The sequence below is a fragment of the Haliaeetus albicilla genome, chromosome 2 (genome assembly GCF_947461875.1).
Source record: "Haliaeetus albicilla chromosome 2, bHalAlb1.1, whole genome shotgun sequence".
Classification (NCBI taxonomy): domain Eukaryota; kingdom Metazoa; phylum Chordata; class Aves; order Accipitriformes; family Accipitridae; genus Haliaeetus; species Haliaeetus albicilla.
The window spans coordinates 613,149-626,656 of record NC_091484.1 but is presented as its reverse complement, the minus strand read 5'-3'; the positions used below and the strand labels follow the sequence as shown (position 1 = coordinate 626,656).

General features: G+C 46.9%; 1 protein-coding gene across 1 annotated transcript; it reads left to right on the top strand.

Moving 5' to 3' along the window:
• The first annotated feature begins 290 nt into the window (after nucleotides 1-290).
• ZNFX1 (zinc finger NFX1-type containing 1) lies at nucleotides 291-13,419 on the top strand. The gene is made up of 13 exons (XM_069800397.1): nucleotides 291-535; nucleotides 1,270-3,357; nucleotides 4,157-4,288; nucleotides 4,542-4,690; nucleotides 4,909-5,052; nucleotides 5,499-5,616; nucleotides 5,940-6,187; nucleotides 6,307-6,446; nucleotides 6,761-6,915; nucleotides 7,543-7,688; nucleotides 8,057-8,167; nucleotides 8,889-8,984; nucleotides 10,780-13,419. Exons 1-13 carry the CDS (start codon nucleotides 481-483, stop codon nucleotides 13,210-13,212), a joined length of 6,015 nt encoding a protein of 2,004 aa, XP_069656498.1. The 5' UTR covers nucleotides 291-480; the 3' UTR covers nucleotides 13,213-13,419.
• The last annotated feature ends 89 nt before the right edge of the window (nucleotides 13,420-13,508 follow it).

Here is a 13,508-nt window from a genome sequence, read left to right as displayed (position 1 = left end):
CGTCGCGTCGCGTCCCCCCCAGCTCCGCCCCGGAACCGCGCGCCACCACGTGAGCCGGCGGCCGCGCACGCGCGGAGCCGGCCCAGGACCGAGCTTGTGGGTGGGGCGACGGCTGCCCCCGCCCCGCCCCGCCCCGCCGGGCGGCAAGGAAAGGAAAGGAAACCGAAAGCGGCGGCGCTTCCCGCGGGCGGCCGCTGGGACCGGAGAAAGGAGGAGAGGCTCTGTGTTCAGGGGCACCACCCGCCGGTGACGAGCGGTACCGGGGGGGGGGCCGGGGCGGGCCTTGCGGGGAACTGGAAAGACGAAACTTTCGTCGGTGGCGGGGCGGGCCCGGCGGCTCCCGGGCCGTGCGCGGAGCGCAGCAGCACGACGGCGGCGGCGGCCGCGTTGGGGTGCGGGAGCGGTGCAGCCCGCAGCGCTGAACGGTGCCCTCGCCCCGGAGAGCTGCGGCGCCCTGCAGAGGAGCCGCCGGGCCGAGCGATGGCGGGTGCCGGGCAGGAGCCTTGCTCCTGGCAGCCCCGAGCTGGAGGGAGAGGTGAGGGTCGCCCGGCGAATGCGGGACGGAAGGCTGTGGGAGGCCTGGGGACGGTGCCGGTACAGGGGGGACCCGCTCCTTCTGTGCCTGCCTATGGTGAAATTTCCTCTCGAGCCTAAATTCCAGCACTCCCTTATTTGCCGCTGAAGCCTGGCTGGGGCCATGAGGTGACAATGCACTGCAGCAATCTCTTTGCTAACTGTTTCTGCTAGCGTTCGGTCCTTCCCAAAGTGTTCTGGTGAAAGCGTGACAAAGGCCATGTGGTCTTTGCTTCCTGGTACTCTGAGAGGCTGGGCTTCATCCGAAGGTCTGTGTTTTAACTGTGCTATATGCAGTCAAAGTCAGCTGCTGCTGCCTTTGTCATTAGTTCAATGACAGCAAACTCCTGAGTAAATCCTGTCCTGTGCAGGAAGCTTCATCTTTGGCCTTTCTTAGTTCTGCTTTCTGTTCTGTGGGAAAGGGTTTAGTTTTTTAGTCTCTTCACGGCTTAACAGCTTAAGTAAACTCTAGGTATGCCATTCTTTTTAGCAATTAGAAAAAAGGCTTACAAAGGAAACACCAGTTTGAAAGTCAGTGTACAAATATAATGGTAGTTTTCTAACTTGATGCCATATGTCCAAAATATGCTGACTACTAGGCCAAAATGCTCATGCGTTTGTGTTGGGAGGCAAGTTAATGTGGTTGATTTATAATTAAGGTGTTTTTTGTTTGTTTTTTTTTTTAATTTTTTTAAGGGCGTGCAGGTCATTGGGATACTGGCTTTATACGAAGAGGCAGAAACAGAACAAATAATGTGTTGGGCCAGGCAGCTCACTTAAGGGAAAGCCCCCAAGCCAGTAATTATACTCTTCTACCTGGGCAAAGAGAGGAGAGAGTTGGTGGTTGGATTTGGAAGGTTCCTCAATCAAGCAACAATAAACCAAGAAACCAAGGTGGACAGGCCAACAGCGGAGCCACAGGACACTGGGAGAAACAGGAGAAAGAGGGAAGGAGAGTGAGGCATCAAGGTGGACAAGCACGTGAGAGGGCCAGCGGACCCTGGAAGGAGCAAGAAAATGAGGGTAGAGGAAGGGGGTATCACGGTGGACAAGCACATGAGAGGGCTAGAGGACCCTATAATGAGGAAGAAAATGAAAGTAGGGGGAGGAGGTATCAAGGTGGACAAACACATGAGAGGGCCAGAGGACCCTGGAATGAGCAAGAAAATGAGGGTAGGGGAAGGAGGTATCAAGGTGGACAAGCCCAGGAAGGCGCTAGAGGGCTGAGGAATGGACAGGGTAATGAAGGTAGGGGAAGGAGGATGCAACCTCAGGAGAATCCTCATTTCTACCAGAACCCTACCCCAGTTGGTGCCCAGCTCAGTGAGCAGCCTCAGCAAGTCAAAAGGATTGGCTATAAATTCCTAGAAAGTCTTCTCCAGAAAGACCCTTCAGAAGTTGTCATCACACTTGCTTCCAGTTCGGGTTTGAAGGAACTTCTTTCCCAAATGGCTATGAAACCCAATTTTCTTCAGCTCGTTTGCCAGGTGCTTCGAAAAGCATGCAGTTCCCGAATGGATAGACAGAGTGTCCAACAGCTTCTTGGAGTGGTGAAGGAGTCCAACTTTCTCAAGATCTGTCTGCCACAGTATGTGTCTGACATGATGACAGAAGCAGTCCCTGCTGTACGTCATCAGTACCCTGTGCATATTAGCAACATCATTTCGCTTCTTCAGGACCTGGTCAGTATTTTCCCAGTCAGCTCTGTGCAGAAAATCTCCATTCTCTTGACAGTCTTGCCAGCATCCATAAATGCCCTGAGAGCTTCTGGTGTGGACATCACAGAAGAAACAGAGAAGAATCTAAATAAAGTCCAGATGCTTGTGCAGCATCTGCAGGAGAAGAGACGTGAAGGCACACTGAGGGCTGATAACTATATTCTTATGCAGCCTCAGACTGGTGGTCAAGAAGAAACCTATCGTACAATGACCATTTATCCAACCTATAATGAGGTACGCCTTGATGAGAAACCCTTCCTACGTCCCAATAATGTTTCTGGAAGCTATGAGAGCACCAGCATTTATCTTGACACCCATTTCCGGCTTTTGAGAGAAGATTTTGTAAGGCCTTTAAGGGAAGGTATTTTGGAGCTTTTGCAGAGCTTTGAGGACAAAGGTTTGAGAAAGAAAAAATTTGATGATATCAGGATCTACTTTGACACAAAGATTATTGCCCCTCTCTGTTCCCCAACTGGTATTGTTTACAAGGTCCAGTTTGACATAAAACCATTGAAGTTTGTACGATGGCAGAATTCAAAACGGTTGCTATATGGATCCTTGATCTGCATGTCCAAAGATCACTTTGAAACATGCCTTTTTGCCACTGTTTCTAATCGTGATAATGCAGATCTTGCCCACGGGATTGTGCAGCTTTGTTTTAATGCACAGAGCCAGGCACTGCTGGCAGAGGTTCAGCCCTCAGACTCCTTCCTCATGGTAGAGACAACTGCCTACTTTGAGGCCTATCTGCATGTGTTAGAAGGGTTACAGGAAATCCAGGAAGAAGATATCCCATTCCAGAAGTACATCGTGGAATGTGATGCACAGGTGAAGAAGCCAGCATACCTGACAATGGATACTGCCTACAACTTTGCACCCTTGATGGAAGATCCCCTGTTGGATGAAGAGATACACCCTGATGGTTTGAGAAGGCAAAGCGTCCATGTTCTAGATCCCAAGCAGTGGCTTTCAGCGGAAACCTTGAGATTAGATGAGTCTCAGATGCAGGCACTGAGTCTTGCACTCACTAAGGAGCTGGCTATTATCCAAGGACCTCCTGGGACTGGTGAGAAACCTTTGCTTTAAGTCTCTGTCAGTTAAGAAGTTCTCCCTGATTCCCCCATTTAGGGAGATAAACTTCAGAGAAAGCCTGCTGTACTGTCTCCAAAGCTTTAGTCCTATGCCTAATTGATGCTTGAGTAGCCCGGTTAGCATGAGCTGTGGAGAAAGTTAAAATATCCTCAGATACCCATATCTGGTCTTGCGCATCGCCAGCCTAGTTGCAAGTAGACACCAACTGCACTGTTGGCTCTGCTTGTGTATTGGGGTGAAAAAATTTTCAACCATCTTTGATAACATGGTACCTCTTGCTGTGCAACAATCCTATTTGTCTTCATGGCATGTTAGAACATTGGGAGTGTTCAACCGTGATCCTCTGTGTGAGTAAAGCATTACAATATTAACTGTAATTGTTTTAAATGGTACCTGAACTCAACAAGCACCACTGCTTGTATTCCACTAGTATGTGGATGTTTCATGTGCAGCCAAATGCCATGTATGAAGCCGGTATCAGAGTGGGCTGGGGGACACAGTGGCAGAGGAAACTCTGGGTCCAAGTCCAGTGTATTAACCAAAAGACAACATTCTGGCAGAGCATGGCCTTGCTCAACTACAGGCCAAAAAGACAGTGTCATGTTACTCTGTTTACATTTTGTAAACTAGTTACCTCTGGGGTCAGCTTGCTTGGCACAGATCAGATTTGCCGCCTAGAAGGAAGTCTTGTATCTGGTTTTGATGATTCCTGTGTTTCAAGGCACTCTGTAGAGGGTGAATTACCCATTTCTGACTCTGAGCTTGTTTTGCAGGAAAGACTTACGTGGGTTTGAAGATTGTGCAGGCTCTCTTGACTAATAAGCATGTGTGGCAAACCACTGTCCAGAAGTCTCCTATCCTTGTAGTCTGCTACACTAACCATGCACTGGATCAGTTCTTGGAAGGTAAGAGTGCCTGACAAGTATGATGGGAGGGTCAGGGAGAATTTATACTATAACTCTGCCTATCTTCTGGCATGATGACTTGCCCTCTTGGCTTTTTCTAGTGACTGTAGCCCCATTGATATACAGTAAGAAAACTTTACTCGGACCAATCCAGTGCAGCATTTGCAGACAAAGGGTGTTCTCCCTACCCCTTGTCCTACTGCAGAAAACAGAGCTTGCCTCTTTAGTGCTAATATTTCTCTTTCATTCCCAGGAATATACACATTCCAAAAACATGGGATGGTGCGTGTTGGGGGCAGAAGTAGTAGTGAAGTCCTGAAGCAGTTCACCTTGAGGGAGCTGAGGAAGAACTGTGAATTCCGACACAGCTTGCCAATGCATCTCCGCAGAGCCTATGTGAATGTATGTGCAGACTTCACTGGAGATGATGGGACTGGGTTGCCTGTGCATTGGAGGAGCTAACTAAACTTCCTCCACCCCTGTTCTTTCACCTTGACTTACACTGAAGTCAGCCTCTTAATTCTTCTGTCCTTGTTCACTTTATCAGTTTCTTGTTCTGCTGTTTCTGAACTTTTTTTCTCCGAGTACAATGATGCCTCCCTTCTCTTTGTTCTGAGCAGATAACCAGTGAGATGAAACAGGCTGAGCAGGAGCTCCATGAAGGAGCAAAGCACTTGGAGTGCACAACATATGGAGTTCTGCATGAGCGCCAGTTGGAAGCATGCATTGCGCCCCATCACTGGGACAGTCTGATGAATGGTCTGGTAAGAGAGGTCCCTTTCTTCTGAGTCAAGCAGTCCCAATGTATGCTTACTAACCTTTCTGCTAATGAGCCTGAGGTTCCCCAAGCACGCTTTTTTAGCATCTCGTGGCTACTAGGAAAGTTAGGGAGTGAATAGCAAGCTGTGCCAAGTGACAGTAGTCTAGACCAGGTGGGGCAGGCAGTGGCTTTAAATTTTACTCCTTTAAACTGCAGAGATTCTAAGTGACCTTTATCAGCATAAAAATACAAGTGCCCAACGAAAGCCTCTTAAACTGAAGCGGAGGAGGGATGCTCTTTCTGAAGATCTGAGGCTGCTCAGACTTTCTAGCTCTGGAGGTCTCTCAGGGGACTTGTCCTAGTTGCCTGCTGCTGCACGGTGCTGCTTTGGCATCATCCTAAGACTCTGAAGTTTAATAGGCCTGGCTGATTTGACTTTCCTTATATTAGGATTGTGAGGAGTTTTACTACAGTGCTTCACAACGCTCAATGATTCTGGAGTGGCTGGGCCTTGGTGTAACTGTCTTCACCCAGGATGCTGCAGAGAATATAGAGGCTGAGAATCCAGGTAAAAAAAACCAAACACAACAACAACAAAAACAACAACAACAAAACCAAAACAAAACAAACCCAAAACAAAAAACAACAACCCAAACAAAAAAAAACCCACACAGACAAAAAAACCCTCCCTCATCCTCTGCAGGTGCCTTTGCCTAAGCAGTGCATGTGTACCAGAAAAGAGACACTGCTACTTAACAGACACTGAAAGATGCATGATACTTTAAGGTAGTGGAAAGATTAACCTTAATTTCCACATAGTGATCTGACTGCTGCACTGTGATTCTGCTAGAGTGGCTGTGGCTTACTGCATGTGACTGATGACTCTCACAGGTGGTCAGCAGGAGAGAGAGCAGGAGTGGGAAGGTGAAGCAGAAGAGGAGCTTTTGGAGATCCCAGAGGAGGCTGACCTGATTCAAGCTGACAGAGTGATTGAGGATGAGGAGGCAGCAAAGCCTCAGGGAAGGAAGGAGGAAGAGCACAGAGCTGCTCATGGACTAGCCAGAGTGCTGTTGGCTATGAAGCTGGAGGACCAGGAAGAAGAAACAGCCCAACCACAACGGAAGACTGCAGAGTGGGAGGTAACTGCATGCACTAGCATGCTCTGGCTCTGCTTGACTATGTAAAGAATAACATGGGGATGCCAATAGAGGAGAATCTTTGTGCTGTAACTGCTTATTGGGGAGCTTTTTCTCTGCAGGTGACTGCTGCCCAGAGGAAGAAAATGAAGCAGAAGATGAAGGCTGAGCTCTGTAAACTGAGTGCAATGTCAGAGTTAGAGGCCAAGGCTATTCAGGATCTGTGGCAACTTGACCTGAACTCCCGCTGGAGGCTTTACAGGTGACAAAACTATTTTGCAGGGTCTGTCAGGCAAATGTTTCCTAGGATTGTTCCAGTTTGCAAACTCTTTCTGCCAAGCCATGGTGTTTCTGTCCATATCTGTTCAGTTCCTTATTTGAACATGCTTGTTTTTACCTTCCCTGTATTGCACGGGCAGTGCTGTCATCTCCACTGTGTGGTTCGGGACTAAGTACAGATGCTAATAATCTCTTGCCCAAAAGACACAGAGGAAGTTTTGAACTGAATCCACTCAGAACTGCTGGATCACTATCCTGTTCCCCTTGCTGTGTGTGATAATGGCACTTTTTTCTCAGGCTTTGGCTGCAGACCTATCAGGGGTTTATTCGACGGCAGATTCTGCGGCATGAACAGCAGTATCAGGCAGCAGCAGAAAGGCTGACAGAACTGAGGCTGCAGGAAGATTTCTGCATTCTCAAGGAGGCCCAAGTTGTGGGGATGACAACTACAGGTGCATAGCAGTTGGGAAGCAAACCAATATTGCACTGCATCTAGTAATGGTTAAACAACCTTGTTGCCAAAAGATTAATATCATGTGCTGCTTGACAGCCTGGGTCAGGCTCTGCATTAGTCTGCAGCCTTCTTAATCTCTGACTCCCTCTGTGCACTCTTGCACTCCCTCCATCTCAAGCAACTTTCTTCTAATGGAAATGCACCACTTCTTGTGCCTGAGTAAAGCACAGTCAATACCTGCACTGCTATCCCTGCATTGCTTTCTGGTGATGGTAGTGTAAAGGTCATTGCAATATGACACTTTGGAGAAACAATTTTAGGTTTATTTATATGTGTTGATCAATGTATTGAGTAGGTATCTTATGTCTGAAGAGAGTGTTGGGAAAGGGCCAAGGCAGGCATAGGACTCCAGTCCCCACCTGCCTTCCCTAATAACTGTTCATACAGAAGCCATCCTTGGTATGGTGCTGTTTTAAAGTTCAAAAAGCTGAGTCTTGAAATGGGGAATCTTGGGAAGAACCCCAGTCTTTTCTGAGACACAGTCTGCTCCCCTCCCTGAAAACTCTTGTCATACTGTCTGCATGTAATTATATTCTGCTAAGGTTTATCTTCTGTCCTTGCTCAGGTGCTGCCAAATACCGTCAGATCTTGCAAAAAGTAAAGCCACGAATTGTCATTATAGAAGAGGCAGCAGAGGTGCTTGAGGCCCACACCATTACTACTCTGAGTAAAGCTTGCCAGCATCTCATCCTCATTGGAGATCACCAGCAGGTAACATCCATGACCAATGCCTCTAACTGTTGTGCAAATGAACTGGAACCTTTTAACCAAACACCATATGTGAAAGGTTGCCAAGACTTCCTGCTCCCCAGCTTCCACAGATATCACAGGTCCTGTCTCCTGTAGTTTTGGAGTAGAGCTCCTGTGGGTCTTGTCTTTTAGTTTAACTGATACGATTCTACATGTGCTTGCATCCACTTCAGTTGTGACTGTATCTAACTTTGATATTTAGTACCTCTGCAAGAATCCAGTCTCTGGCCTTTCTTTGGGGGACCAGTGACAGAAAGAGATGAGTGAAAAATCTCACTAATACGTAGGAAAAGTGCTAAAATGTGGACCTCCTATCCCTTCTCTTTCAGCTGCGGCCTAGTGCAAATGTATATGACCTGGCCAAGAATTTCAATCTGGAAGTCTCTCTCTTTGAACGGCTGGTGAAAGTCAATTTCCCCTTTGTCCGCCTGAAATACCAAGTGAGAAAGACCTGTAAAAAAAGCTCCATTGCATTTGCATTTAAGTTGTTTTAAGTTTGTAGTACACTTAAGTTTATATTTCTACTCTCAGAGCAGCCTAAAAGAAAATAATGGGCTATTTAATTCCTGAGAAGAATGGTAAGAGCTGTCAAACTGCCACAAACAGTGTTCCAGTATATTTCAAATTATTCAGTGATGTCATCTGCGGCACTGTGGTTCCCACATGTTTTAGTGCAATGAACATGGCTTATTGTGGCATCTGAAACTTCCAGAACTCTGGAGACTGACAGCACAAGTCTTCTCATGAAGCTGCTTCCTGCTAAATTGCTATAATCATCAATCTTGGTGCCTGGAGAAATTAATTCTACCTCCAGCAGTCCTGTACCTAGCAGAACTCATGTAGTGGTCAGGGTGAGGTGCTGGCTATTGTTATCTAGAACAGTGTTCTTAGATTTGCACTGAAACCAGCATTCTTATTACAACAACCTTGCCAAATGATTTTCTTGAAGATACTGTGCTACTACTCCCCCTGTAATTGCTGGTGGTGGCAGTGATGGGGTGGGGGAGGGTGGGGAATTAGGAGGTGCTCCCTTCTTGACTTTTACTGGAAAGTCATCCTCGTCTTGTATTCAGCCACGGTCTGTATAGTGGAACAACAGAATATTGACAGGGAAATATGGTGGTCCTTCCTCGAGACTGATAAAGCCTCTTTGTGTTTCAGCACCGCATGCGTCCTGAAATTGCCCAGCTTCTCAGTCCTCATATATACCAGGAGCTGGAGAACCATCCCTCTGTCCTGAAGTATGAGAACATAAAAGTGAGTTTTCAGCTATCCAATCAATTGGTTTTTGTCCTGTTTCTGACTAAAATGAGTTTCTGTAAAATATAGTGTTCAAGGATTTCAAATTCTTAGATCAAGTTCGGTTATTGAGATTTATACCTGAATCAAGGAAATGTGTGGTATAGAATTAGGCAAGTAATTTGTAGTTCTTCTGGCATTAGTGATGGTGGACACTGGAAATGGATCCTGTACTGATGACTTTAAAAGAACAGTGAAAAATGGAAGAGGGACCAAAAGAACTGTAGGAGATTGAAAGCTAGGAAGAAATCTTAAATGAGAGACTCTAAGGCATAATAACGTGAAACTCCAACATAAGATAGGTGACTTCATTACTGGAACCCTCCTTCCTTGGGTTCTCTCTTTGGGCATTTTACCAATACACAACATCTGCAAACAAGATCTATTCAACTTAAAAGTATAAAGCGATCACTTATTGGCTAACGTGCACAACAAGCAACTGAACACCTGGGGAGAAAGAATTGGAGGTAGTTACAAAAAAGGATTACAGTAACTTAGCCTGTGTAAATCTCTCTTCATGAAAAGACAGTATTAATTAGTTAAAAGCTCTTTAACTGGGTGAGGAAAGCATACTGAAAACTATAGCAGAATACTGAAGCTAGAAAAGAGAAAATTAATCCTGAAGATAGCTTTTATTCTAGTAAATAAATCATCTGAGAAAGTAGCAGGTTCTCTTTTGGTATCTTGAAATCCAGACCAAGTATTTTGTAGAAGATGCTTTAGTTAAACATATTTAAAAAAAAACCAAAAACAAACCACCCCAAACCAAACAAAAAACCCCCAAAACCCAACCAAACAAATGGCACTGAAAACATACAGCTTAGGAGACCACAAAATTTTACCCCATTTCTCCTATGAGAAGCTATTCTGGGGAATCTTATGGTTCCATCTGGCCTTAAAACAAACTTGAGATACTAAAAGGCATCAAAATTGAATCTCCCATCTACTACAATAACCAACATAGGTGATCACTGAATTAAATTGTACAGCAGTGGGCTCTATGCCACTATGGACACCTTGGAAAACCAGAGATCTGTGTTTGATCTACAAAAACTGTTCTTCCCTGATAAAAACAGTCTCTGGGTTTTGGCACATAGCCCAAGAATTTCTTATGCGTAGAAGAATTCCAGTTAATAGGCAAGAAATAAAGGTCTGTACTAACTCAAGGGAAATGGAATTTTTGAACAGGTGAGCAGACAACGCTACACACCTGGAGATGGTGACTACTGGAGTCCCTAGTGTTCCTAGTTTTCCTGGTGGAAAAGCAATCCTCCTTGCTGCTTTGTTTTTACTGCAGTAACTGAGAAGGCATGTTTTTTGCTAGGCAGTTTTAGGCAAGTGCTAAGCCTTGTGCACTGTTTACTTACTATCTTTTTCCCACGTGGCCAAAACAAGACATTGTTTGAGCCATGAGTGTGAAATGGAACTATGATGCTTTGAGAAATGTTACTAGCACTTAATCTTCTCTTTTCTACAAACTGAAAAGGTACAGTAGAAACAACTTTGAAAAGATAGGGAACAAAATCATCCACAGGAACTAATTTTGTATTAGGATACTGAAGTGTCACTAATAAGCTGAAATGTGATTAATAAGCTTAAATTCCTATTGGATGAATATGCTATGGAAATCTGAGAGGATACTGTAGGCGTCTCCTTAAGAATCCTCCTGTCAGTGGATAATCAGGGACATGGAAACAGGCTGCAGTGACAGAAGCTGGAATTCTGTTTCTGACATTCCTTTCTCTTGTTTCAGGGGGTCTTATCTAACCTCTTCTTTGTGGAACATGACTTTCCTGAGCAAGAGATCCAGGAAGGGAAAAGCCACCAGAACGCACATGAGGCCCAGTTTGTAGTGGAACTGTGCAAATACTTCTTGTGTCAGGATTATCTACCTTCTCAGATCACCATTCTCACTACTTACACTGGACAGCTTTTCTGTCTGCGTAAGCTCATGCCAGCCAAGACCTTTGCAGGTGTGAAAGTTCATGTGGTAGATAAGTACCAGGGGGAGGAGAATGATATTATTCTGCTGTCTCTTGTGCGGAGCAACAAAGAGGAGAGAACTGGGTTCTTACAGATCCCTAATCGGATATGCGTAGCATTATCCAGAGCTAAGAAAGGGCTGTATTGTATTGGAAATATGAGAATGCTTAGCAAGGTTCCTCTCTGGAGCAAGATCATTCACACCCTTCGGGAGAAAGGTCACATTGGCCGCTCATTGGTGCTTTGCTGTCAAAACCACCCTGAAACCAAGACACTGGTATCTACAGCAGCAGACTTCAGCAAAGTCCCAGAAGGAGGCTGTAGTCGTCCCTGTGAATTTAGGCTGAGTTGCGGACATGTTTGCACAAGGGCATGTCACCCATATGACATAGAGCACAAAGAGTACCAGTGTCTGAAGCCTTGTCAAAAGGTGCTTTGTGCAGATGGGCACCGCTGTCCGCGGTCATGTTACGAGCCCTGTGGACCATGCATGGTGATAGTAGAGAAAACTATTTCTAAGTGTGGCCATCTGCAGATGGTGCCATGCTTTACTCCAGACAGGGAGTTTCTTTGCCAAGAACCTTGCCAGAAAAAGTTGAACTGCGGGCATGCATGCAACAAATTCTGTGGGCAGGAATGCACTAAGCAGTGTCCTGAACTGGTTACAGTCATGCTGAAATGTGGCCACAACCAGCAACTTAAATGCTGGATCGCTGAGGAGATGAAAGGCGAGAAGCCTGTGGAATGTAAGACTAAGTGTTCTGTCACACTGGAGTGTGGACATGTGTGCACAGGTTCCTGTCATACGTGCTTTGAAGGAAGATTTCATAAGCCATGTAACAGCCCGTGCAAGCGCTTCTTGGTCTGCTCCCACAAGTGTCAGCAGCCTTGTACTGCAGAATGCCCTCCCTGTCAGTTGGAATGTCAGAACCGCTGTGTCCACAGCAGGTGTAAAAAGAAATGTGGAATGAGCTGTTTTCCATGTGCCGAGCCATGTGAGTGGCAGTGCCAGCACTACCGGTGTACCAATCTTTGCTCTGAACCATGCAATAGGCCTCGCTGCAATGTACCATGTGCTAAGCTGCTGTGCTGTGGTCATCCTTGTATTGGATTGTGCGGAGAGCCTTGCCCAAAGAAGTGCCTTGTTTGTGACCGTGAGGAACTCACCCAGATCTTTTTTGGCTTTGAGGAAGACCCAGACGCTCGATTTGTACAGCTCGAAGACTGTGGCCACGTCTTTGAGTCCCAAGGCCTTGACCATTATATGGATGAAGATGACAATGTCATCAAGCTGAAGGTATGCCCTATCTGTCAGACACCTATCAGAAAGAATTTGAGATATGGCACCATTGTGAAAAGACGGCTAGATGAGATAGAAAAGGTGAAAGAGAAAATCCAAGGCCCAGCACAGGAAATTGAGTCTAGTAGACAAAGACTGCGGGCTGCACTGTTAGGGAATGCTGTTCTGCAGAGGAATCTACCCCTTAAGTACCTCATGCTAGAAGATAAACTCGGAGCTTCTGATCTCTCAACAAAGAGTATCGGACTAATGGAGAACCAGCTTAACTTCTACGAACGTGTAGCTGACCTAATCAATTCTCTGAGTAAAATTGATGCAAGTGAGAGGAAGGCGCTGAGAAAGCGGCTGGATGAAGTCCAGGAGTGGCTGGATAAGCCGCGCCTCAGTTTTACAGGACAGGAGCTCTCTGACCTGCAGTCTGAGATTCAGAGACTGACCTATTTGCTGAGCCTCTTGGCAAGGTGCAAAGGTGCAAGCGGGATGATCACCCCAGCACTGGCAGCAGAGATTGCCAGTGCACGTGAGATCCTGGAAGGGACAAAGAAATTCACAGAGGACGATGAGGCTGCGATGAAGGCTGCCCTGGAGAGGCTCTACGCGGCCTTGCCCCTGTCGGGGCTGGGGATCTCCGACGTGGAGCGGGTGCAGATTGTCCGTGCTATTGGCTGTCCCCGTGGCCACTGGTTCAAGTGCAGAAATGGGCATATCTATGTGATTGGGGACTGTGGGGGGGCAATGGAGAGGAGCATCTGCCCTGAATGCCATGCAGTGATCGGGGGCACGAACCACACACTGGACAGCACCAACAGCCTTGCCTCCGAGATGGACGGAGCGACCCATGCCGCCTGGTCCGAGACGGCCAACAACCTGCTCAACTTCGACGAGCTCCACCGCCTGCTGTAGCAGGGTGTCTGCCCTGTTTCGCAGTCCCTGCCCTGGGGAGGCCATGCTTGCTGCTGCCCCTGTCGCTAATTAATTAATAAAGGGCTAATTAATTAATAAAGGGCATCGGTGCGTGTCCCCGGGAGGCTGTGCTCGCTGCTGCCCCTGTCGCTAATTAATTAACGAAGAGCATCGGTGCGCGCCCCCGGAGAGGCCGCGCTCGCCGCCGCCCTTGTCGCTACCTAATTAATACAGAGCATCAGTGCGCGCCCCCGGGCAGGGTCGTCTGCCGGCGCAGGGCGCGCTCCCGGGCGCGC